Source organism: Ictidomys tridecemlineatus, chromosome 8 (assembly GCF_052094955.1).
Source record: "Ictidomys tridecemlineatus isolate mIctTri1 chromosome 8, mIctTri1.hap1, whole genome shotgun sequence".
In the NCBI taxonomy this organism is placed as follows: domain Eukaryota; kingdom Metazoa; phylum Chordata; class Mammalia; order Rodentia; family Sciuridae; genus Ictidomys; species Ictidomys tridecemlineatus.
The window spans coordinates 155,374,296-155,398,147 of record NC_135484.1 but is presented as its reverse complement, the minus strand read 5'-3'; the positions used below and the strand labels follow the sequence as shown (position 1 = coordinate 155,398,147).

Sequence of the window (23,852 nt, the reverse complement as noted above, 5' to 3'; positions counted from 1 at the left end):
ATATTTTAGATCAATTTCATTCACTTTTTTGTTTTCGATTTAGATTTTTATATTCTAGACCAATAGGAGGAAAAGGAGGAATACTGAAGTTCTAGTGGATTAGAAGTCTCCCAGATAATTATGAAGACAGGGTGTCCTAATGTTAAAAGACTGAACAAATACAACAGGAAGATAAAACGGGAACACATTACAGAGAGCGAGCAACCTAGCACTTCTTAAGGGGAGTTATCACTGGAAAGATTTTCTTAGCTCATATGGCCAAGTCCTTCCAGTTGGAAAGGAATGAACCTAACTTAGTCACAGAGTGAAGTACAAAAATCAAGTGATTAAATGCAATTGTGAAGAGAATAAAAGAAAAAAATCTGAAATGGAAATCTGGTGTTTAACATTTATTTTTAGTTCATTATTGTTTTCTTTTTCCTGAATTTGGTAACAGGCTAATTCTTTCCTTTCTGCAGGGTGCTTCCAAACTCCTCAGTACTTTGTTAAATTTTCATGCAGGGCTGCCCCAGCCACAGCCAGTGGGCAAGCAGCAGGCTTCTTGTGCACAAGGGCCTTTGCCTGTGAGGGGGAGTGACACTTTAATGCAGTGCACTGGGAATTTAAACAGTCACATATTTGTCTGACAAAATAACTTGTATTGCTCACTTCAGTGAAGGAAAACATTGAATAGGAATTCAAGTCTGTCTTATTCCCAATTTAGATAATGTAGCAACGTTCAGAATAGCTAATGTGTTTTGTACGTACTTATCTAATCCTAGAAGCCCTATGTGATTAAAACTATTACTTTTTCCATTTGACAGAAAAGGGTATTAGGTACTCAAGGTGAGTACCTTTGCCTCAATTACCATTACTAGTAAGTGGTAGAATTAGAATGATGATTCAGGAAGAGATGATTTAGGGCCAGTGTAGGAAAGAGAATGCTTGTGTTGTTCTCAGATAAAAAACTTTAAAAATGCAGAAATTTTGATTATACAGTGTACTTAGTAGAGAAAAAAGAGAAAAGTGAGACTAAATTTAGACTAGATTAAGTGGAAAATGGCAGGAATACAGAAAAAGGCAGTTAGAAATGCAGAGGAAAAGAATGTAAAGTATTAAAGAAATTCACCCAAAGAGGATGAGCTGATTTCTTTAGTCACAAAATGTACTTTCATAAAGGTAAGAGAAGGATCCAGTGATACATGCTGCAATTGCAAAAGGACATAGAAAGAGGAGTGCAGAAGTATAAATCATCACATTAGAGTTAGAACTAGTATGATTGAGGAATACGCATTTTTTTTTCATCTACAATGCTGAGAATTGAACTAGGGTTTTAGCTCATGCTAGTGAAGCCAGAATCAGACAGACAGTAGAGATAGGTAAATCGAATCAGATCAGATCAAGGAGGCCAATTTTAAGTGAGTCTGGGAAGTTGGAGACTGTCTCCAGAGGGATTGAAATGTTAATTCCTTCAAAGCCCTTCCTCCACCCTTATCAAGAAACTGCCCCAGCGCCAATCTATTGCCAGGGAAACCCCTCCCAGGAATGGCCCCTCCCTGCAGGGTTGTCATCCTGTCCTTCTGTGCTCCATCCTGCCCTTCCCCCTTCAGCCCACCTGTTTCCCACCTTTGGGCCATCCCACCAAGCATTCCTGGACCTAGTCCCAGACCTAGACACATATGCAGGAAGGAAAAAGATGGGAAAAGGCAGGAGAATAAAGGAAGCCTAGGACAAAAAAAGGCAGAACACCTCCCATCTGGGGATTCCAGGCTCCCTGCTATGGCTCTCTACCTACCTAGTTAGAAGATAGACAGAGGTTTACTTAGGAAAGTAGAAACCTATTCAAGGAGAATGCAGGTGATCTTAGAGACATACATTTTGGGGTAAAGTAAGGAATACCAATTCAAGAAAAACTGTGGGCTACTCTAGAGTGAGACATGTTTGGGGTTCCAGGCTCCTCTTGTAAATAACATTGGTGAGGGGTGGCTATGGAAAGGCATGTAGATGACACACAGGGTAGTCTGCTCATTCTCAGGATACTTATGCTAATGTAGTCTTTATTACTTTCCAGTAGTAGTGCTGGAAAGTGCCCTAAATTTTAGATTTCTTCAAATATTGCCTCTTTCCTTAATCCATTTAGTGGTGTTTAATAAACAGGACACAGGTAGAGTTACAGGTTTCTCAGGAATTTGGGAGTTCCAGGCCTGGAAGCTAAATAAGCTTAGAAAGCAACAGGCCTGAAAACCTTATTTAGAACTTCTAAATTAAAATTTTATGTTCTTGTACTTCATTTATGTCTTTCTACCCATTTCTTATTTCTTCAATTGTATTAGCATATAGTTCCCTTGTTTTAACCATCTGACTTTTTTTTAAAGACCTCCTGCCTCTTTGTCTGCAAATATACCTGGTATAGTGCTGAGGCAGGAGGATGCCTTAAATCCAGGAATTGCAGAGACCCTGTCTGGAAAAAAAAAAAAAAAAAAAAAAAGGACCTGGTAAACTGCTGGCAGTTAGTAGCCACTTAGCACATGAATCAGTGGGTAACTTAATGAATCCAAGGCACACTATTAGCAACCAGGGGAAGCTGTGTTGAAGGAAAGGTTTCTATCTGATAGAGGTGCTAGTGGAAGAATTTTGACCTACATTACAGGGACAACTTCTCCTAGGATTCTACCCATTATTTTCTTTCCTTTTTATAGACAACAAGAGTTGGGCTGGGCATGTAGCTCAGTTGGTAGAATGCTTGTCTTCCATGCTCAAGGCCTTGGGTTCAATTCCCTTCACAAAACAAGTGTTGCTGTGTTGCTCAAGCTGATCTGTAACTCCTGGGCTCCTCTGGAGTAGCTAAAAGCACTGGTGGGTGCACAACACTCCTCCCCAGAATGTTTTTATAAACTTGAGGGCTTGCTTGAGAGTTATACTGCCCAAACTGATCTCCATTATTTGCATACTGATTCTTCCTCCACTCCCCACAAACCAATAAACCCCCAGAAAACTCAGTATCAACTCAGTATCTTCTCTTTTTTTCTACACGATCCTAGTAGAATCTATTTTTTTATTTTTAAAGTTAACAAGCTATTTTTTCTCACTTGTGTAAGTAGGTATTTGATGTTTATTGGTAATTATTTTAGTATACTTCATTTGCCTATTTAACAAAACATGTTCAAAAATTTATCCTAGATATTGGAGAAACAAAAGAGGAATGATTCATGAATTTGAGTTTATAGATTAGAGTTTTGTCAACAAACTACTTCGCACTAATCACATGAGGCAATTGAGCACTTGAGTGGATATAGCTGGTAGAAAGCTAAATTTCAAAATATTATTCCGTTTTTAAACTTAAAAGACAATCTTGATGCAATTGGAAGAAAATGAGTTGGTACAACCTAGACATGTAATTTGATTGTGAATTTTTAAATACCTAAATACAGATCAAATATTTCCAATGAAAATTAAACATTAAAATGGATGTGGCTGGGTGATTGTAATCCCAGTCACTAAGGAGGCTGAGGCAGGTAGTGTACAAGTTTGTGGTCAGCCTGGACAACTTAGATCCTGTCTAAAAACGAATAATAAAAAAGGGTACTTTAGTTCAGTGCTAGACTACCGTCCTGGGTTCAATTCCCAGTACCACAGAAGAAAACCAAAACAATAAAAAAACAAAATTTAGATGCCCTTTAATCTAAATTACATAGCAGATCTCAACAATCTAGTAGTGAAAAAGGACAAAAGTATCTCATTAATTTTTTTTATGGATTACATGTTGAAATTATAACATTTTAGCTCTATCACAATAAAAATATTATTAAATTGAATCACCTGGCTCTTGTTTTTAAAAATGGATTCACTGAAGAGCTCAAAACTGCATCTGTGGCTCATATTACATTCATGAGCACAGTGCTGGGCTCAGGAAGGACAGGGACACTGCCTGACTCCCAGTGTGAGCCGGACTTGAGAGGAGGGAGGATGGCTGTTCTGAGGAAGTGGAGGGGAAAACCCTTCCACTGCTGAGCTCCCATGTGAAGAGTCCAAACCGGGTGAGGCTGGTTGAGGCACTGAGGGAGCTGCCCGGGGGAATACTCATCAGCAGACCTAGAGCTCAAGGTCAAGGGCTGACATACTAAATGACAGGGCACCCTTCTCCCCATGCCCCTTGATATTTTCCCAGGTTTTAAAAATTGTTCTTAACCTTCTTGCCTATCCTGATGAAAGGCCAATAGCTCAGACAACTTTAAAAACTTAGAAACAATCCTTGACTCCATTATTTCCTCTCATGTCCCACATTTAGTCCAAAAATCAACTAAAAAAAAAACTAGCTACTTCAACAATAAAACTGAACTCAAAGGACAGTATTAAAGTCTAGAAGGAAGAGCTGCAAATATATTAGTAAAATAAATGTTTACAAATATCAATAGTAGTGTAAACAAGAGATGTGCACCCAATTTTGCATTAAGTACACATTTTCCAATGCCAGAGAAATTTTCATTGAAGAAGGGAATTAACTCAGTTTTATGGTGAAGGTTAATTCCTTGAAGGAAGCTATTTTCAGAACCAAAAATGGTGGGAGGATTTCTTTAATCACTGCAGTCTTCCAGGATCACAGGCCTCAGATTGTGGTCAATATCATCAGTTGCAATCAGGAAAATCTCATTTAAATCTTGCTGGGTCTGATAGTTACATAGAAGGAAGGGAGGGAAGGAGGAGAGAGAAGTGCTGAACACATTTGTCTTATTTTAATGTGATCTAGAAGTACTGAAATTTATCAGCTACTTGTAGCATATATATTGCATACTAAGAAGATTGTCCAAATAAAGCTCCTGAATTCAGACTGTTCTAAACTCTTCTGAGGCAGTTACCACTAGATAATGGGCTAAAGGGTATTATCTAGATCAAAAGATTACCAGCTTAAAAACAAATTGGCTAGAATGTTTATAAATAAGTAGATTTCTCTGACAGTTTTTTCCAAAAAAAATTCTCTCCAGATCAAAAAACTGATATTTTGGCTGGAGTTGTAGTTCAGTGGTAGAGTGCTTCCCCAGCATGTGCAAAGCCCTGGTTTCGATCTTCACCACATATAATACATTAAAATTTTAATTAATTAAATAAAGAGGTGTTAAAAAAACTGATATTTTAAAATTCAGGTTTACATATAAGAGAATCCTAAAATAATGGTATGTATTTCATTAAATGTATTATTGTAAGGCATTTTGAGGATTGTGAAATCACGAAAGGAAGTTTTATAAGTTTTCTTTTGCTTTTCTCAGAAAACCATATCTGTTCTGGATTATGAATAATACTTGGGTCTTCTTATGACATTTCTATTTTTAAATAAAGCCATCAAATGCATATAATAAAATATTCCTTATGGGCTTCTCTTGTTTCAGAAAAGAATTATTGGAATTATATTTTAACAAACATATTAGTCTGAAAACAAATAATGCATAATTTAAAAAATAATAAAGCCAGGAGCAGTGACACAGGGAGGTTCCAGTGGCTGGGGAGATTGGGGCAGCAGAATTGTAAGTTCAAAGCCAGCCTCAGCATCTTAGTGAGACCCTGTCTCAAAATAATAATGATAAAAAAGGGCTGGGATAATGAAGATAAAAAAGGCTGGGAAGTGGCTTAGTGTTTGTTAAAGCCCTGGGTTCAGCCCTAGTCCCCCCACCCCCTCAAAAATAAGTTTGCTAAAACAAAACATAAAGATGAAGGAAAAATATGCCTGGAAAACATTTAGCAAGAGAATGCAAGTATAGTAGTATTAATAGCAGACAAAACAATTTAAAGCTGAAAGTATTACTAGGGATACAAAGGGACACAGTAAAGATGCCTGTTGGCAATGTGGAAAAGAAGGTATTCTTCAAAGTCCATCCAAAGACTAGAAAAGCTGCAACAAACATGGACACATCTTTGCCTTCCTAAGGAATAGAACAAAACAAGCAGAAACCAAGGAAAACTCGCTGGAACTGACCAGAACAAACAACAACAACAACAACAAAAACCCCCTAGAATCTGAAGCTAGGGAGATAAACAAACCAGTTAGAGTTTTCTAGGTTAAATATCATTATCAGAAGATTCTGAGTTCTGAGAACTAATGTCTGCGCCTTGGGGAAGACAATTCTAGGCTTTTAAATAGAACTAAGATACTTAGCATTAAGCCAACACTCTGGGAAAGCATAAGTTGGAGGGGGAAAAAAACAAGCAAAAGTTCCTAGGAACAAAAGTTGTCTTTATAAGGCTCTACAGAGGAGAGCAGAGGAAATTTACTTGGTCTGGGTATCTCATTAAAAGTGACCTGGAATTAAGGTGAGGCAGGTACACAGTGCCCTCTATTGATTTTCCAAAGAAACTACCCGCTTCAGAAGCAATCCATTCAGTGGTTTACCTTTAAACCATTATCCCCCGGGTGTGAACCACCTGGAACCCAAGTTCTCTAGGTTTATACAGGCTGTTTGTTTATTAAGTGGTTATTTACTAAGCAACTATTACGTACTAGAACACTGTCAGGAACTTTGAACATTCAAATATAAGTTCATAATAAATGTCACCAAATTATAGAGATACTAACCAGTATGGAGAATCAGGCTTCCAGCAAACAAGAACTATCAGACAGAGACCACAAAATATCTCTTTACTAAATGTTTAAAGAGATAAAAACTGAAATATTCAATCAAGGAACAAGAACAATTAATTCCAGGCAGATTTGAAAATGAGCACAATAGAACTTCCAGAAAACAAACAACTGTTGACACAAACAACAGTTTCTCCTCCAAAGGAAAGAAGAGATTCTTTATTCTGAGCCAAATATGATTGGCCAAGGTCTAGGTACATGGATTAAGGTCACCTTGAATAACATGCTTCACCACGGAAGAGGTTACATGAACTTTTATAAAGTCACAGGACAAAGGAAAGACATAAATCAATGCAAAGACATAAATCAATGCATTCACCACACATATTGGTGAGGGTATCAGGTAGGCAGGCTGTAGCAGAGTGGGGAAACTTCTTTTATAGGTTTCAGATGGTATAGCATTTTTAGCTTTCCAGTTAATAGAAGCTAGAAGTCTGCTAAGCTTTGAACTACATTCCCAGAGTTTTGCCTAGTAGCCAATATCAGGTCTGATACAAAGGTTGGTGGTAAATGGCTATTACAAGGGACTAATGATAGCTCAGGATTTTGGCTCTTGATCTGCAACATTCCATCTCTCCACAACTAGGATTTCTAGTTAGTCAGATTGCAGTATATTCAATACAAAGGTGGCTTTAGAGATCTTTAGGTCACACAGCTATGTCTCATAAGGATAAAATAAATATCCACCAATAAGATGTAACATTTATGACCTTAGATGTTCCTGACAACAAAACTACTATCTAAGCCAACAAACTGGCAGAATTAGGAGACTGTTCAATTTACAGTTGTAGGATAACCTTTTAATACACAATACTCTTAGATACTTATATACCAAGCAAGAAAGAATGCTTATGGTTATAGATGTGAACAACATAATAAACCAACTCAATCTATGATTCTTGTTCTCACAGAACATCCAATGTCGCCCCCCCCCAAAGCACACGCTGAACCATGTGAAAAATTCAATCCTAGCTTCAGAAAATGTGATAATATACGCAAAAGAATAAATTTCATATACTTGTATTCTTTTATTATAATCTACATAAAGAGAAATGGAAAGTTGTTTTCATTTTTTTTGTAAAGATAGGAAAAATATTAATCTTCCTATATACTTGGAAGTAAAAATCACAGTACTATATAACATGGAGAATTGGAAATCACAAGAAAATAAACATGAATCAATGATACACATGGGGATTGCAAGATGTACCTGAAGTGGCACTAAGGAAAAAGATATAGCATTAAATATATATTAATGTTAAATATGTTAACAATAAAAACATGCCTTAAGGAACAAGAAATGCCTAGGATACACAAAGAAGAAGCTACAAAAGGAACCAGAGTAAAATGAAATAAAGTAGCAAGAAATTTTAAAAGTACAAAATGAATTAAATAGAAAATAGTAGAAATGATCCATAATACAATAGGTTTTCTTTGGAAAAAAATTTTGTGTGTGCATAAGGGATGAGAATAAGAAAAAATGTAATAATAAGGGAAAGAAACAACCAAAAGAAACACAAAAACACACACACAAAAAAAAAAAGAAAGAAAGAAAGAAAAAAATCGCTTTAGCTAACTTTACAAAAAAATAAAACAGAACATGATAATATTTGAGAGAAAAAGGTAGTTATTTAGTAATACACAAAGAATAAACAAATTATTAATAAGGAAATAGAAATAAGCAGTTAAAAAAAATTTTTCTCTTGAGCTTTTCAACCCAAATGATTGCAAGACCAGTTGGATTTTATGTTTTGGTGAATTTTAAGGACTTCATGACCTCTAATTTACAGATCCTGTTTCAATGTAAAAAATAGTTCTCCACTAATTTTTCCTTTTGAAATTCTACAACCTTATTATACAAATTGAAGAACAATATAAAACAATAAAAAAAGTAAAGAAAAAAAGGAAAAAGGAAAGGGAATGGGAGAAACTAAAGAAAGAAAATATGAAGGAAACAAAATGACAAGAAACAAAATTCTAGTCTCCTTCTCATGTATTTATCTAAAAAAAAGAACTATTTAAGGGTTGGGGATGTGGCTCAAATGGTAATGCTTTCGAATGCAAGGTTCGATCTTCAGCACCATATTTAAAAAAAAGTAAAAAAATAAAGATGTTGTGTCCCCTGAAAACTAAAAAATAAATATTGAAAAATTCTCTCTCTCTTAAAAAAAGAACTATTTAAAACACAGAAAATGGAAAACAATAGCCCATATTCCTTTTAAAAAATAGCACAAAATATTGGTTTTATTTCAAGAATAAAATAAAGTTTAGCATTATAAATCTGCTCATGTAGGAGAATAGAGGAAAAACTATGGTCAGCTCCATACATGCTGAGGAAGGATTTGCTAAAATATGACATTTATTCATCATGAACATTTTCAACAGCCTGGAATGACTTCATAAAGAGTAGATGACAGCGCATGCTTGTAATCCCAAGTGACCATAATACTTACTGGTGTAAGTTTGGGAGTATTTTTAAAGTGCCAAGAGCAAGAGGACTGTGGCACTACTCCTACTGAACATAACACTGTGGAGTATGGCCAATATGACATAGGGCAGGAAAAAGAACAAACAGAAAGAATTCAATAAGACAATTATCTTTGTTTCTGAAAATAATGTAATTGACAATGAAAGAGTCCATAAGAATCTATGAAGAATTAAAGCTAATAAAAACAATAGGGTTGATGGGTATGAGAGTAGCATTTAAAAACTTATATAGTCTTTCTACACATTAGCGATAACCTATCTGTAATTAAAATAGAAAAGTCAGACATCATTCAAAACAGTGCTAAAGATTCAAAATAAAATAATAAATATTTCAGACATATGTAAATTAAAGTTTACTGAAGGGTCCCAAGGAATCCACTTAAAGAAACAGATATACTTAACTATGTTTATGTTTTGTGAGAAATCAACTGCTAACATGTTCATACACTCTAAAATAATCTAAACATTGCGTGTTATGTCAAAATACTCTATGGGATATTTGATAAAGCATTTGGCAAAAAAGGAAGAAAGAGTGGCAGTTCTTAGTTCATGTGAACACATATATACTTATGGTAATTAAACCATATGGCCTTGGTCCAGATATAGAAAGAACAGTCAGGCATTTCTTTTTTGTTTGTTTGTTTTCTGGAAGCCTTTTTACTGACATTTTCTAATTGTGTATACATAGTTGAGTCTTGGTTTCTGCATATTTGGAAATATGCTAGGGGTATGAATGTTAAAATATCCTAAGCTTAAGTCACACAGTTAGCAACTAAGGTTATCTGGTTGATTCCTCAAGTAGGTGAGTACCGTCAGTGTGGAAAAGGAGGGTTTCTTTCACGTATATGGTGTGCCGATGAGCTAGAAGACAAGCATTCCTTAAGATGAAGGGATAGACGAGTGGTGTGTGTGTACCTGTTATATGGAGAAAGGAACACCTGTGCCACACGACTACTGAGGGAAGGAGAGGCAGAGAGAAAACTGGAAATCTCAGTGTCTTGCGAGTAGTTTTTTTTTTTTTCCTGTTGATAAATTAATACTGTAGATATGAGATAATGCCTGTTTTCAATGGTCAAAAATTGACACCTCTGGAGACAACCTGACTGGGTCAGATTGTCCTGTCATTTAACTGTAGGACATTGGCAAGTTATTTTAAGCTTCACTTGGTATACTCGTGAGTAAAACTGGGATAGCAGTGCACATGTGTGTTGTGAGAAACACATGGAAAGCAACTGAACTGTGTCTAAGTGTTAGTTTAAAAAAGTATACAAACAAAAGCAATTTGGAAGAGTTGTCTGCTCTGTACATCCGCAGCTGCATTATATTCTCGGGCCCTGGGCACTTTCGCCTTCCTGGGCCCCTTCTATTAAAATAACAATTTTATCTAAAAAGAGGATTATATTTGAATGTTATATATTCGAATGTTTTCTTCTACCTAAGATGTTACTGTTGTTCTGATTTTAAAAGAAATCAATGTTTTCGTGAGCTCCTAAAAGTACTGTGGGCCCCAGGCACTGTGTCCGCTTTGCTTAGCGATGTCCTAAGTGTCAGAAGCGCACGGCTATTCACCGGGGGAAACCCGCAGGGGGCTGCGGCCGGCAAGGGGTCCTCGCAGTCTCAGCCGCGGAGAGGAGCGGCTTAGCCATACTCCTCGATCTTCAGACGTCTCCGTGAGGTTTTATCTGCCAATCCCGACGACGGAGGGTCCAGACTCGCTGGAAACTTAGCTGAAGACCGGAGCCTCTGCCCACAACCAGTAGACTAAAGCGAGAGGGAGCAAGGGCAACGAGGCTGCGTGATGACGCGCGAGCGTAACGGCGATCTGTCGTCGGGACGTGAGGGGCGTGGCGAGCCGGCCGTAAAACGGAACCGGCGTGGGGGGCGTGGCGAGCCGGCCGTAAGACGGAACCGGCGTGGGGGGCGTGGCTAGCCGGCCGTAAAACGGAACCGGCGTGGGGGGGTGTGGCGAACCCGCGTGGGGGCCGTGGTGAGCCGGCTGTAGGATAGGACTGATCCAGCTTGGAAGGAGAGGCGGGCCTGCGTTTTGCTGCCCACTGCATGGCTGCGGCCAGAGGACAGCCTCTTGGGTTTTTCCGGATCTCTCCTCGCTAGTTCAAAACTGAGAATTTGGGAGTTTGTAGGACTGTTTGGTGGTAGCGGTTCAGGGTAGTTCCGTGACCTTTAAAACAAAGTTATCCACGTGTGGTCCCCGGACTAGCAGCAGCAGTGTCACCTGGATAATGTAGAAGTACTTTCAAGTGTAACTTCAGAACTGACAATTAGGAGCGTGGTGGCGCCCCGCAGTGTGTTTTTAGATTTTTCAGGTTATTTTGGTAAACATTCACGTTTTACACTGCTTTAAAGTATTGTTCCTATCAGATACAGATGTGAGCTCTCTAGTGGCAGCTTAGGGAAACTGAGCTGTTTACCTTCAGAGTCATCACCAAAGCCAAAACAGTGCCTAAGGCCTACTACTATCTTGGTGCTGGAAGATGGATGATAGCTAGATAGATGTGTAGAAAGGAGATTTTTGGAGAAATATTTGAATGAGCAAATGCAGAATTCCTATTCTGTACAGGTTTTCTTGTTTGTTTTACAGACTGTCATCCTCTGACTTCCAGCAAATATAGTCCATGATGGTGAATTACTAATAACTGAGTGTGTAACAGAAGTAAATTGTTTTTAGAAATCAAACGAAAAAGTAAAATGAGAATCTAAAACGTCTTGGTTAGTCTCTTCCGCTTAGGAAATGATCTCCTTTTGATGATTTATTGAGTGCTAAACCAGGATGGGTTGGATCTGGGTGGAGTATACACAGAAGTCAGTTATTCTCAATCAGATCAAACTTTTCATACTTCATATCTTCTATGGACAGATTCATGTTTTCGGTTACTTTATGCATTCGTTTCTTCTGTGCATTCTTATGTCTCCCCTGACTGAAGAAATAAAAGGTTGTATTTGTTAGTTGTCATTTTGCCATCAGCATTAATATTTGCTATTTAAAGTTTTTTTTTTTAACATGTGCTCGTATAATGTTCTATCAGGAATTCCTATTCCAAAGTTACCTGCTTAATAATTATTAGCATCAACAAATAATAGCTCAAGTCATGTTTTGTCAAGAGAAATCCCTGAATAATAGGGTTTTAGCTTAAAATCCCTCAACCACTCTTCTTGGTTAGGAATCTAATAGTTCAAGAGCTCATAATTCCTACCTTCAGTTTCCGAAATGATTTGGCCACTTTGATTTTCATTTGAACTAAGAAAAGTAAAATAATTGCTAACAATTGCAAAGGGCTTCCTAAATGCCCACCACTGTTTTTAAAACCTTATTATTTTATCTCAATTCATCCTTAAGATAACTCTTAGAAGTGGTCTATACTTATCTTTTTTGTAGACATCAGAAAAGTGAGACCCTTTATGTGTCACTCATTCAATTGAATCACTGTGACAATTCAACTTTATCCTCTATTCCTGTTGTTACATACCTATGTACACTTCAATCACAATTTATTATGTCAACTTGGAGATACTTTTTGAGAGTCTGTTGTATGAACCTTAAACATGATGAAGTTTCTACCCTTATGGATCTTGCAATCTTGAGAAGTGTGAGGCAAACAAAAAATAATAAATTTGTGTTAGCTAACTATAATGAATAGGGAAAATAGAGAAATAATGAATAGGGAAGGTTAAGGATGGAGATATAAAGGTGCCAGTTTACATCTGATGGTTAGAGAAAGCCTCCCAGATGTGGTGCCATTTTAATGAATTCTCTCAACCCTAAATCCAAGAAATGTGGGGAGTAGTTCAGTTCTTACATGATAGGTATTATTCCCAGAAGAGACACCAACTATACAACAAGATTTACCAACACAGCTCACTTTTTTCTCTCTGCCTTTCTCCTTCCACATTCTGCCTTAGGCTTTTCTTTGGATTTCTTATCTCTTTCCCACCCTTTTATGGTTTGTTTGCTTTTTCCATTCTTTATTCTGAGTCTTAATTTCTGCCACGTTTCTTTTTCTCCCCATATTCCTTCTTTCCTGAAAAATAGTGGGCTGGATATTTATAAAATACTGTTTGATATTTATAAATTATACCTAAACATTGTCAAAACTTTTAAACAAATTCTGAAACAGTCTCTCTTTTTCTACAATTTTTATTCCCTATCCATGTAGCAAATTTCATGGTTCATGGGAGAAAAAACTACTCAAGCTCAGGTGAAAAAAAAAAGTTGTTTTCCTTTTCCTTTTTCTATTTAGTAGCGAATGCTCATGCTACCAGAATGAAGTTCAAGAACTCCAAGCTTTACCCAAAGTTGATCTCTATTTCTGAATTTTCATTTCTTTAGCAAGCATCAATAGGGGGAGTTGGGGGGTATAAATCAAGCAGGATACTGCTAAGGGTGTTCACCTGAGTGAAGTACAAAACATTCTTCACTGAGAAATCTTATAATTTCTGGGTCTACAATTGATTTAAATATGTAAAACAATGTTACAAAATAATCAGAAAAATTAAATACTTGTGGAACTCAAGTTATGGTTAATTATAGATATCTAATTAAAATGTTTGCTTTAAAAGCATAATTTTTCTCATAACTCAAGTTACTGTTGCTTCTGTAAAGAAAAGGGTAGTAATGTGTAGTAAGGAAATAACACCACCAGAAGAGTAGTGTGGCCTTTGTCCTAGGCTACTAGGTGATCTCTAGGAATGTCAGGCCTATTAGCTAAAAGTATTTATATTGCCAGGGGCCCTCAGCTAGACCATGTAGTTCAAAGATCTTATTTAGGGTTGAGGCTTTGGGCCTTACTTGTCCAGATCAGAGATCTTATTTAGGGTTGAGTCTTTGGACCTTGGTACATCTGCCTTGGAGAAAAAGAAACGTGGCAGAAAGTAATTATGAGGAATGGAGACTAAAGGTCAGTCAGGGTATTAGTCATGTTGATGTGATCAAGGCCATATGTTAAACCAAGGCTTAAACTAGGTTTTCCTAGTTGTTAGTCCTTGTGTTGGTAATGCATTTGGAACATCTTACATTTTGCTCTTTGTTGCTTTTCTGATTTTAGTCTCTGTCCTTTTGCTGTAATATATGCAATATTGAGTATAATAGCTTATACTGAGTCCTCTAATGATTTTTCAAATCTAAGGATGGATTTAGACACCCCTGAGCATTGGATTTGGTGTTAGATATAAGGGTTAGTTTGGATTGTTTTTAACTTTGCAGTGTGGCATAAGGATGTTAATAGTGCTAGATTTTGTCAAAAGTTGAGATGAATACTTTAATGAGTTTGGCAATCCTAGTGGGAGCCCAAATTCATTCACTTCCTCTAGATTTCCAAATATAATTTTTTTTTTTTAGGACAAATAAGATGAAAGTAGTGATCTGTAAGTCTTTTTGAAGACTTTGGAAGTCAAAGACCACCTTATCTCTATCTCCTGTGCTAAGGCTGGTGTTGTGCCCAAAGACATTTCAATGAGTCTCTCAAGTAAACTGATTTTATAAGTAAACACTCTGTGAAAAACCGTTATACTACAGTTTGCCAGGAAATTTGGACACACATCAAGAATCTTTATAATTCTTTATGACTAAGATCTATTTTGCTTTTTTCCCTTCCTTTTGCCTTTCTCAAACTCTTAATCTGTACTTATATATTGAACTTAAAAAAAAAAAATATCAGTGTTTGTCTGGCGTGGCTCTGGAGGCTGAGACAGGAGGATTGTGAGTTCAAAGTCCGCCTCAGCAATGGAAAGGTGCTAAGCAACTCAGTGAGACCCTGTCTGTAAATAAAATACAACATAGGGCTGGGGATGTGGCACAGTGGTTGAGTGCCCCTGAATTCAATCTCTAGTAGTCCCCACAAAAAAAAGAAAAAAAATCAGTCTTAAAATCTGTTAAAAAATTCCCCAAAATCTATATATTAAACAATTAGCTTTAATTTCTTGACCAATTTTAAATTTATCAGACTATTTCCTGTTATTTTCATATTCCAAAGTACTGAGTTTTTTTTTTTTTTAATAGTTTTTCTTCTTTAAAAAGTTCAAACCTATTTGTTGATCATTCCAAAAAATCACACACCAGATATTTGATTTACAGATTGAAGTTTGGGATTTTGCAGGTGGATTAATTCAAAATATATTTAATACTTTTTTTTAAAGTTCCTGCAACATGCTGGGCTAATATTTATAGTAAATACAAAGGCATTTTATCATCTACAGTCTCAGGGAAATGCCCCATCAGGAAAAACATCTGGGGATCTTATTGGCCTTTGTGGATGGTGGTTAACAGCAGCCTAAGTAGTAATTCTTAAAAGGTAATAAAGACCTGATAAAGATATCAGGTCCAGGTGACATTACAGCTAATTTCTATCTGGTCATTAAAGCACAAATACTTTTATATTTCAGTACTTCAACCATAAAATGATGATGTGGTTTTAAAATATGTCAACCAGATCTTTTTCTACTCTTACCTTTAAAAAGTGGAACATAATTTCCCTTCTGAGTAAGCATTAGTTTTTGTGACTTGCTTACAATGAATAGAATGTTGCAGAATCATAGTGTACGACTTTTGAAACTTGGTTACAAAAGACTAATTGATTATTTTTCTATTTTTGAGGGATAACAGCTGCCATGTTTTAAAGATAGGCATACATACTAAGTCTTCTGGAGAGGTTGTGTGGCAAAGAACGGAGCTTTTGAGTAACAACCATCTGAAACTTGCCCAACATTCTGGCATGTCATCAAGGCTTTGAATGACCACTGTCCTAAGCTTATATGTAGACTTTAAGCTCAGATCAGAATGTGAGCCATAACTAGGTATTCAGTTTTTGACCCACAGAAACTAAGAGATAGTAAATGTTAAATGTTCATTGATTTAAGCTGCTCAATTTTGGGATGATTTGTTACATAGCAACATGCTAATAGAAGGAGAACCCCACAAGTTCATGTCAAGTGTTAACAGAATTTATCCTGCCCATATTTAAGACAATACAACATGAACAAATAAGACTTGGCCTACAAATGCAAGTAGGGATCAACACTGGGAAATCTACCTGTAATGTTTGGGGGAGGAAAAACATGATTTCATCAGATGCCAAAAAATGATGGCATAAATCATTCCTAACAAAAGGTTTAATGGAGTTGGAAGGAAAACTACATCAACAAAATAAAATACTACACATATATAGAAAAACATAAATTATGAACTATTAAAGCCAATTCTACAAGGAGGAGGAAAAAGAGGACTCTTAATGTTTCTAATGTGGAATTTTTTTTTTTTTTCGAAAATTGTTTTTGACTATAGTTGACATAGGATAAAAGCAACTACTGGAAAGAATACTAAATAGTTTTATTTGCTCTCAATATCAAATGAAATAAAAAGCATTCCATTAAATATTGATTGAAATTAGCAGAATTTGGTAAAGTTAGCTAGATGGAAAATACACAAATAACCATTGCTTAATAATCTTACATGCAGAATTTCAAACAGGCTTTAGTTTGATGCCATCTGTCAGTATAGAACAGAAGACACTTAAGAACATCAATATTGTATTTGTTGTTAAGGATTTAAAAGCTTAATTTACAGCATCACAGTGACCTCTTTTTTGTTATAACATTTTTCATTTCATTTATTTTTAATTATAATCGAATCCATCAATTCTAGAATTGTCATGATCTTTTAAATCTTACATCTGTATCATGCTGATACTACAGTATTATGATTACATAACAATAATTTATATTTGCTTTTCAAACATGATCAGCTATACATAAATTACAAGCATGTCAGATCATTACTAAATCTAGATTTTTTTAAAAAAATTACTTTTACATTTTTCTCTATGCATTCTGGATAATTACTTTAGATAACTTTATATAACCTTGATACATAGTTCATTAAATTCCTTTAGTTGGGTTCAATGAGCTTTTAAACCCATCCATTAAACTTTTAGTTTTAATTCTAACTAATTGTATATTTGTTAATTTATTTTCTAAAATTCCTATTTGGTTCTTTTTTCAATTCTGTTATCTTTGTATTTTTTTTTAATTCCTTACATGTTTGAATTTTTTTTAAAAGACATTAAAGCTTTTTTTGTTTTACTACATGAAAGTTTCTGCTTATTTCACCTTTTACTCTCCCTCCCTCCCGCGCCCCCCCCCCCCGTGGGAATTTGTTGAGGAATAAAATTAAGTTTGTTCCTCCAAAGATGATTTGTATTTTCTCTACCACATGCTCAGGAGCATAAAACCAGCCTAGCTATTCTGTCCCCAGTTTAAATTCTCAGTCCAGCACCTTTGAATACCTGGTGGGTGGGCATGCTGGCTTGGTGGGAGGATGGATTCTGCTGAGCATGGAGTCTGGAGGTGACTTTCCACCTTGCAGTGGTCTATAGTGGGCTTATGTACATCTGACAGTGAACGTTTCCATTCCCTTTCCCACCTGAGCATAATGGGGTCCACTTGATGCTTTCAGTATAAACAGTCCAGGTGGCCTATTTTAAAACTGACTTTTCCCCTGCTTTTCTTCTTCCCTTGCTCTAACAGCCTGGGAAATAAGACTAACATTTTTCTGATCACAGGCTAAGCTCTGTCCTTCACAGCCCTGAAGAATGTCACTGCCTGAAAAAATAAAAAAACCCAAACCTGGGAAATGGAGCAAAGACCCTCTCAAGGACACCTGATGGTTGATCATTTTCTTTACTGATAATAAATGTCTCTAGGCTGTGGTATTAACTCCTCTTGTTATTGTTATTAGAGGAGCTAGGCTTTTGTTTGGTGTTTGGTGTTTCCTAGGTGATGATTTCTTACCAGACTCCACACCATGATTAAGCTCCATACATCATCTTAAAAAGCAAAGCCCAGCTGGGTGCAGTGGGTCAAGCCTGTAATCCCAGCAGCTCAGAAGGCTGAGGCAGAATTGTCAGTTCAAAGCCAGCCTCTGCAATGGTAAGGTGCCAAGCAACTCAGTGAGACCCGGTTTCTAAATAAAATACAAAATAGGGCTGGGGATGTGACTCAGCGGTTGAGTGCCCCTGAATTGGATCCCTGGTACCGAAAGAAAAAAAAAAAAGGAAAGCCCAGGTTTGGGTGAAAGCCTTACTCAGGGTTTCACAAGGGCTATATCCCTGAGTCTGAGTTTGTTACTTTCATAGCTAATTTTCATTGCTTTTTAAAAAATATATATTGTTTTAGGATTCTCATTATTCATCCAAGTACTAAGCTTGCCATATAATACAAAATCTATCCCAAGAATTGATAAATACATATTTATTTATGAGGGTGTGAGGACATTAGTTTCTAGATTCATACTTCCCTCTGCCAATACCATCCTCCCAAATTCTCTATCCCAGAAGGCATCTCTTGACTCCAAGCTCACCTCACCCATCTCATACTTCCTGTGCCCTTGCATCTCCACTCTCCTTGACACTTGGGGACATCCAGGAAAGTGTGAACCATACTGAAAATTACTTTTGCCCATCAGCAGTAAGGCACCTTATCAGGTTGACTGTGGGGATTCCCCTGTCACCCAGAGAACTTTTAAACTGCTGTCAAAAGACAAACTAAGTGATTTTTCTGTGAAGGTATAGTACTGACAACTTCAAAGTTTCAGTGACTTCCTCCTTTGATCTCCCTGTGCACCTTTTAGAGAGAAGATCCCCTTCTTGCTCCAGCACTCCCCGGAACCCTCTGTATTGTTAAGATGACTTGATTACTCAAGTAATCAGGCCTTTTTCAGAGTCAGGTTATCTAGATGGAAAGATTTTCAAGAAAAATGGAGAGGAGGTATGCTCTGAGCAGAAGGAGGTCCTCAGAGCATACTCTTCTGTGGTCCAGGCAGCAAGCAGTCATCACCGAGTCATGGATCACCTCATGGTCAAATTAGATCTTTGCAGCGAAACGGAGAGCTGCACATTCACAGTGACTTTCCGTTCTTATTAGTGCACAGCTATGTGATTGTTTACTATACTGAACTTGTACGTGCACAGAGTACTTTATTTCTAGTACCCACTGTTACTCCTCGCATTTCCTATACAACACTGATGTAGCATTAAAGATCAGTTAACTAGCTTTCAATCTAGTACGAAAAATGCAATAATTGTTTGGACTTTAAGAATTACAACTCATTTGTGGAAATCATGCGTGGCTCTTAAAAGAGCCTTTGGGATTAGGTGTAAAAACGCTTACTTGGCAAGTTCACTTGGAGCTGGTGTACTTGGTGACCGCCTTGGTGCCCTCCGACACGGCGTGCTTGGCCAGCTCCCCGGGCAGCAGCAGGCGCACGGCCGTCTGGATCTCCCGGGACGTGATGGTCGAGCGCTTGTTGTAGTGCGCCAGGCGCGAGGCCTCGCCCGCGATGCGCTCGAAGATGTCGTTCACAAACGAGTTCATGATGCCCATGGCCTTGGACGAGATGCCAGTGTCGGGGTGCACCTGCTTGAGCACCTTGTACACGTAGACCGAGTAGCTCTCCTTGCGGCTGCGCTTGCGCTTCTTGCCGTCCTTCTTCTGCGCCTTGGTCACCGCCTTCTTGGAGCCCTTCTTCGGGGCAGGAGCGGACTTCGTGGGCTCAGGCATTACAGCGTTCAAAAGGCAAAAACCAGAAGGCTGATGCAAATACCTGGGAAAACAATCACCCCCCACTAGGTTACATGCATTTATAGATGCGGTATTCAAATGAGGTTAATAAGTTTTCCTCTACGATTGGATTAATTCTAGTGTGTCGTCACAAATGCGAATGTTAACGACACTGAAATTCTTCCGTTCCATTGGTTATTGCGTTACTTCACTTTCACCCAATCAGAAAGCCCAAACTGGATACCCAAAGCTACTATAAATAGGTCTCTTCCAGCACAATCGTTCATATTTCTCAGCACAGCGAACTTTTCTTGGTCACACTCACGTTCGGCTTGTGTGCAGGTCAACTTTCTAAGTCGCCCAGGAGTCCGGAAAGACGACAGCGAGTTAGAGGCAAGGACACCCGCAGCCCTCACGCTGGCTGAACCCTGGCCACCTCAGCATTGTGCTCAACTGCGGGCTCCCCGCACCTCCTCCAGCCATCAGCCGGCCCCACGGTGCCTTCGAAGGCACCGAGACCCTCTAAGCTCTATGTCTACAGGCCCCCCAAACCCTAAAGCCTCCACCTACTTATAGAGCAGGAGCCTCACGAGAAACCCACCTCCCTCTCGGCCCTTCTCCCTGGAGCCCCGCCTTCTCAGCGGCGGCCCACCCTGACCACGCCCCCAGGAGTGTGCAACAGCTCTTTTACTGAGGTCTGTGGGTGGCTCTGAAAAGAGCCTTTGGGTTGTATCGAGGTTCTCAGCAGTTGCCCGAAGAAACTTCCTATTTCTTCTTGGCTGCCGCCTTCTTTGGCTTGGCAGCCTTGGGCTTGGCGGTCTTTGGTTTAGCCGCCTTGGGCTTCACCGCCTTCGCCTTGGCCGGGCTCTTGGGCGCCTTCTTCGGCTTGGCCGCTTTCGCCTTCTTGGGGCTCTTGGCTTTTTTGGCTCCTGCAGCTGCGGCCGGCTTCTTCGCCTTCTTTGGGGTCTTCTTGGAGGTCTTCTTGGGGGTAGCTGTGCCTGTAGCCTTCTTGGGCTTTTTTGCAGCTCCGGAGGGCTTCTTAGCCTTGGCTGCACCCGCCTTTTTAGCCTTGGGCTTGGCTTCCCCGGAGGCCGCCTTCTTGTTGAGCTTGAAAGAACCCGATGCGCCGGTGCCCTTGGTCTGCACCAGGGTGCCCTTGCTCACCAGGCTCTTGAGGCCCAGCTTGATGCGGCTGTTGTTCTTCTCCACGTCGTAGCCGGCGGCCGCCAGCGCCTTCTTGAGCGCGGCCAGGGACACTCCGCTGCGCTCCTTGGAGGCGGCCACGGCCTTGGTGATGAGCTCGGACACCGGGGGCCCGGACGCCTTGCGCTTGGCAGCGCCTGCGGACTTGCGGGCCTTCTTCTTCACCGGCGTCTTCTCGGCGGGGGCCGGAGCGGCGGGCGCGGCGGGCGCAGTCTCGGACATGTTGAAGGCGGGCGTAGGAAGAGCAATTCGAGCCGGAAGCAGAGGCACTGGCCGGGACTCGGGCCGCGGCGCTGCGCCCGCCCGTTTATATAGGGCGGAGCTGCGCCGTGATTGGTGCGCTGTCCAGCCCGCCTCGCTGGCAGCCGCAGAGTGTCCTCTCGGATCCAGAGTTGTGTTTGTTACACCTCAAAAAAAGCCAAAAATATCAAAATTATCTACATCGAATTGTCCGATTTTTCTCAGATAATGATCCCCGAAGCCTCAGCCTTCATGCAGATCTCAAATAATGCGGAAAGCACAAAACCTTGTGCCAAAAACTAGCAATATTTCCCGCCGTGCTCGGCAAATTTCAACTCGGAGAAACAAAACTTTCTATTTTCTTCTTAAATTATAAACTGATCTTTAACGGTGGAGTTTTCTGACCTCCCAAATATGATTCTTCAAGTGGTTAGCTTCTTGTGTATCCCAAAAGCATGCCACTGGCATTAAGATTTTTATTACAAATCTGCGCTTAAGTGAGGGAAGTAACACACTCTCCTAGGAGAGTCCTGCCTATTGAGCCGAGGGCATTTGAGTTCATCAAACTGGTTTAGTTTAACGCCAAACAAGTTATTGCCCATTTGGAGTTAAATTTTGGACCCCTGTGACATCAATCTAAGTAGCTATAGTTTCATTTCTGTCCGTCGCACCAGGGTTTTAAAATAATTCCTTAGGATAATTCTGTTCTTTTCTGCTCCCAAGGGTTGGGGGCGGGGCTGTTGCTTCTCTCTTCCTCTGGACAACTGCTCCATGTATTGAAATACCTTGAATTCGGGGTATTTGGGAATCAAGGAAGAGTCCAAAACACACCCAGGGTACATGCATGAAAAAGGATTAATTTTCTAATAGCACATAAAGGACGTCAATAAAGTCGCTGAGGTGGAGACGCATTGCACTTGGAAGAATTTGTCTTAAACTTGCTCACTTCTTTTGGCATATATTTCTGAATCGAATTGTAAGATACTAGTTAGAACTAAAATCCAAGCATTGATCATAAGAAAAAAATAAACCAGGAGAGTAGATTGGAACATCATTATTTCTACTGTTAGAGAAACCTAGACCTGTTATTACTGAATATCTGATGAATGACTAGTCTACCCACCATGTATGGATTCAGTCTTACTCAAGTTTATGGCCTAATGCTTCCCAGATCTCCTTGAAAAGAAAGTAACACATGGGGACTGAATGACAAGTTCAATTTTCAATCTCAGAAACAGAGCTTTAAGAAGTTATATAAGCTAACTTGTTACCTTCCAAAGACATCCTTTGGAAGAGGCTGAGGCAGGAGGATCATGAGTTTGAGGCCAGCCTGGGCAACATAGACCCTGTCTCTAAATACATAAGTAAATAAATGAATAAGTACAATTTAAAAATACAAGGGAGAAAAATAAAATGAAAGAGAATAAAGGTATAAAACAGATGAGAGATTGTGACTATGTGGCATTTGGTGACAGAAGGGTGGGATGATGCCCATTTAAAAATGACAACTAAAACTACTCCTGTAAATGATGGAAACCTGCAGAATTCGTTGAAGTGTGCTCTCAGATGCCTTTGTTTATTGTCTGTATATGCACTGTTTCAAGCTTGGACAGACTTAAACTCCATGATCTTTCAAATCGCCATGGCTTCTCCCTCGTGGTGCTGTGAGTTTTCTCATGAATAAACTACTTGACTAAAGAAGAAGGCATTGAAGATTGGCCACTATTAAATCAAGTATTTATTTGAGAGCTTTATGTGATGAAATAGGAGCAATAGCAGAAGATTCACTTTCTCATTGATCTGCCAACTAGACTGTGATTTCAAAATTTCAGAGGTTCCAGAAATATCTTTATCCATGTGTTTAAATATAAATTCCAAATGATTCTGATATAATGAATCTCTGACTATTTAGCAAGTTTATGCCACTCACATGCTCAATCAAGTTTCAAAATCATTGCTGCTCTCTGGAATTGACTGACAGGGCAAAAGTATTTCCTGTTATTGAGTGTTTTTGTGGATTGCTGGGCTTGCCTGTGAAACCTCAGAAGAGATGCCAAAGCTGGATATGACCACATGTAGAAAAGGTGAGGACAACAATCCAACCCTGACTTGTTTGAATTCACACCTGTGTAGCCTCTATTGTGGGTTTAAGAAGGAGAAAGAAGAGTAAAATTAAGTGTCTTTTGGTTCCTTACTTTCCTGCACAGAGGGTAGCCAGAACTTAGTCTGCCTATGGATTGCTTGAATTCCTTAGTACAGCACCTCCACTCCTTATCTCACTTATTGGCTACCACATGTGTGCTTCTGGCAGACTCTTACTGAAAAAGCACAGCAATCTTCTTCTACAGATACCTGTTGAGAGCCACAGTTTAGTCGGATTGACGCCTGGCATTTTGCTAGAAGGAATGATTGAAAGGAGACCCTGCTCTGGGAATAGGGCGGCTGCCGGATTGGGGCGTATCCTGCTGGGATTAGGGCGGATCCTGCTGCCTGGAGCACCTGCTACTTTGGAGTTGTGGTTAAGTTCTCTGGATTTGGCATTGGGAGCCTGGTGGAGGGAGTGTATTCCCGGGAAGTGTGTGTGGAGTGCCGATGAGAGTTCCGGAATAAAGAGTTGCTGTTTGAACCTACAAGACTTTGTGGCAGCTGGGTTATTTTGTGTCCAGACAGACTGCAGCAGATACCAGAGCCATTTTACTCTGGAGGAAATGGACTTGCAATGGTCAAAAATTTCTCCAGGGAAGGTGAC

The 23,852-nt window shown here is 39.0% G+C and overlaps 2 protein-coding genes across 2 annotated transcripts; both read right to left on the bottom strand.

Annotated features, from left to right (window-relative positions):
• Nucleotides 1-11,822: 11,822 nt before the first annotated feature.
• LOC101975916 (histone H2B type 1-M) lies at nt 11,823-20,211 on the bottom strand. Its single transcript, XM_021734419.3, has 2 exons — nt 19,271-20,211; nt 11,823-12,030 (listed from the first exon to the last, which is right to left on the bottom strand). Exon 1 carries the CDS (start codon nt 19,658-19,660, stop codon nt 19,280-19,282), a length of 381 nt encoding a protein of 126 aa, XP_021590094.1. The 5' UTR covers nt 19,661-20,211; the 3' UTR covers nt 11,823-12,030; nt 19,271-19,279.
• Nucleotides 20,212-20,360: 149 nt separating this feature from the next.
• On the bottom strand, nt 20,361-21,169 carry H1-4 (H1.4 linker histone, cluster member). Its single transcript, XM_005337094.4, has one exon. It carries the CDS (start codon nt 21,083-21,085, stop codon nt 20,426-20,428), a length of 660 nt encoding a protein of 219 aa, XP_005337151.2. The 5' UTR covers nt 21,086-21,169; the 3' UTR covers nt 20,361-20,425.
• Between the last annotated feature and the right edge of the window lie 2,683 nt (nt 21,170-23,852).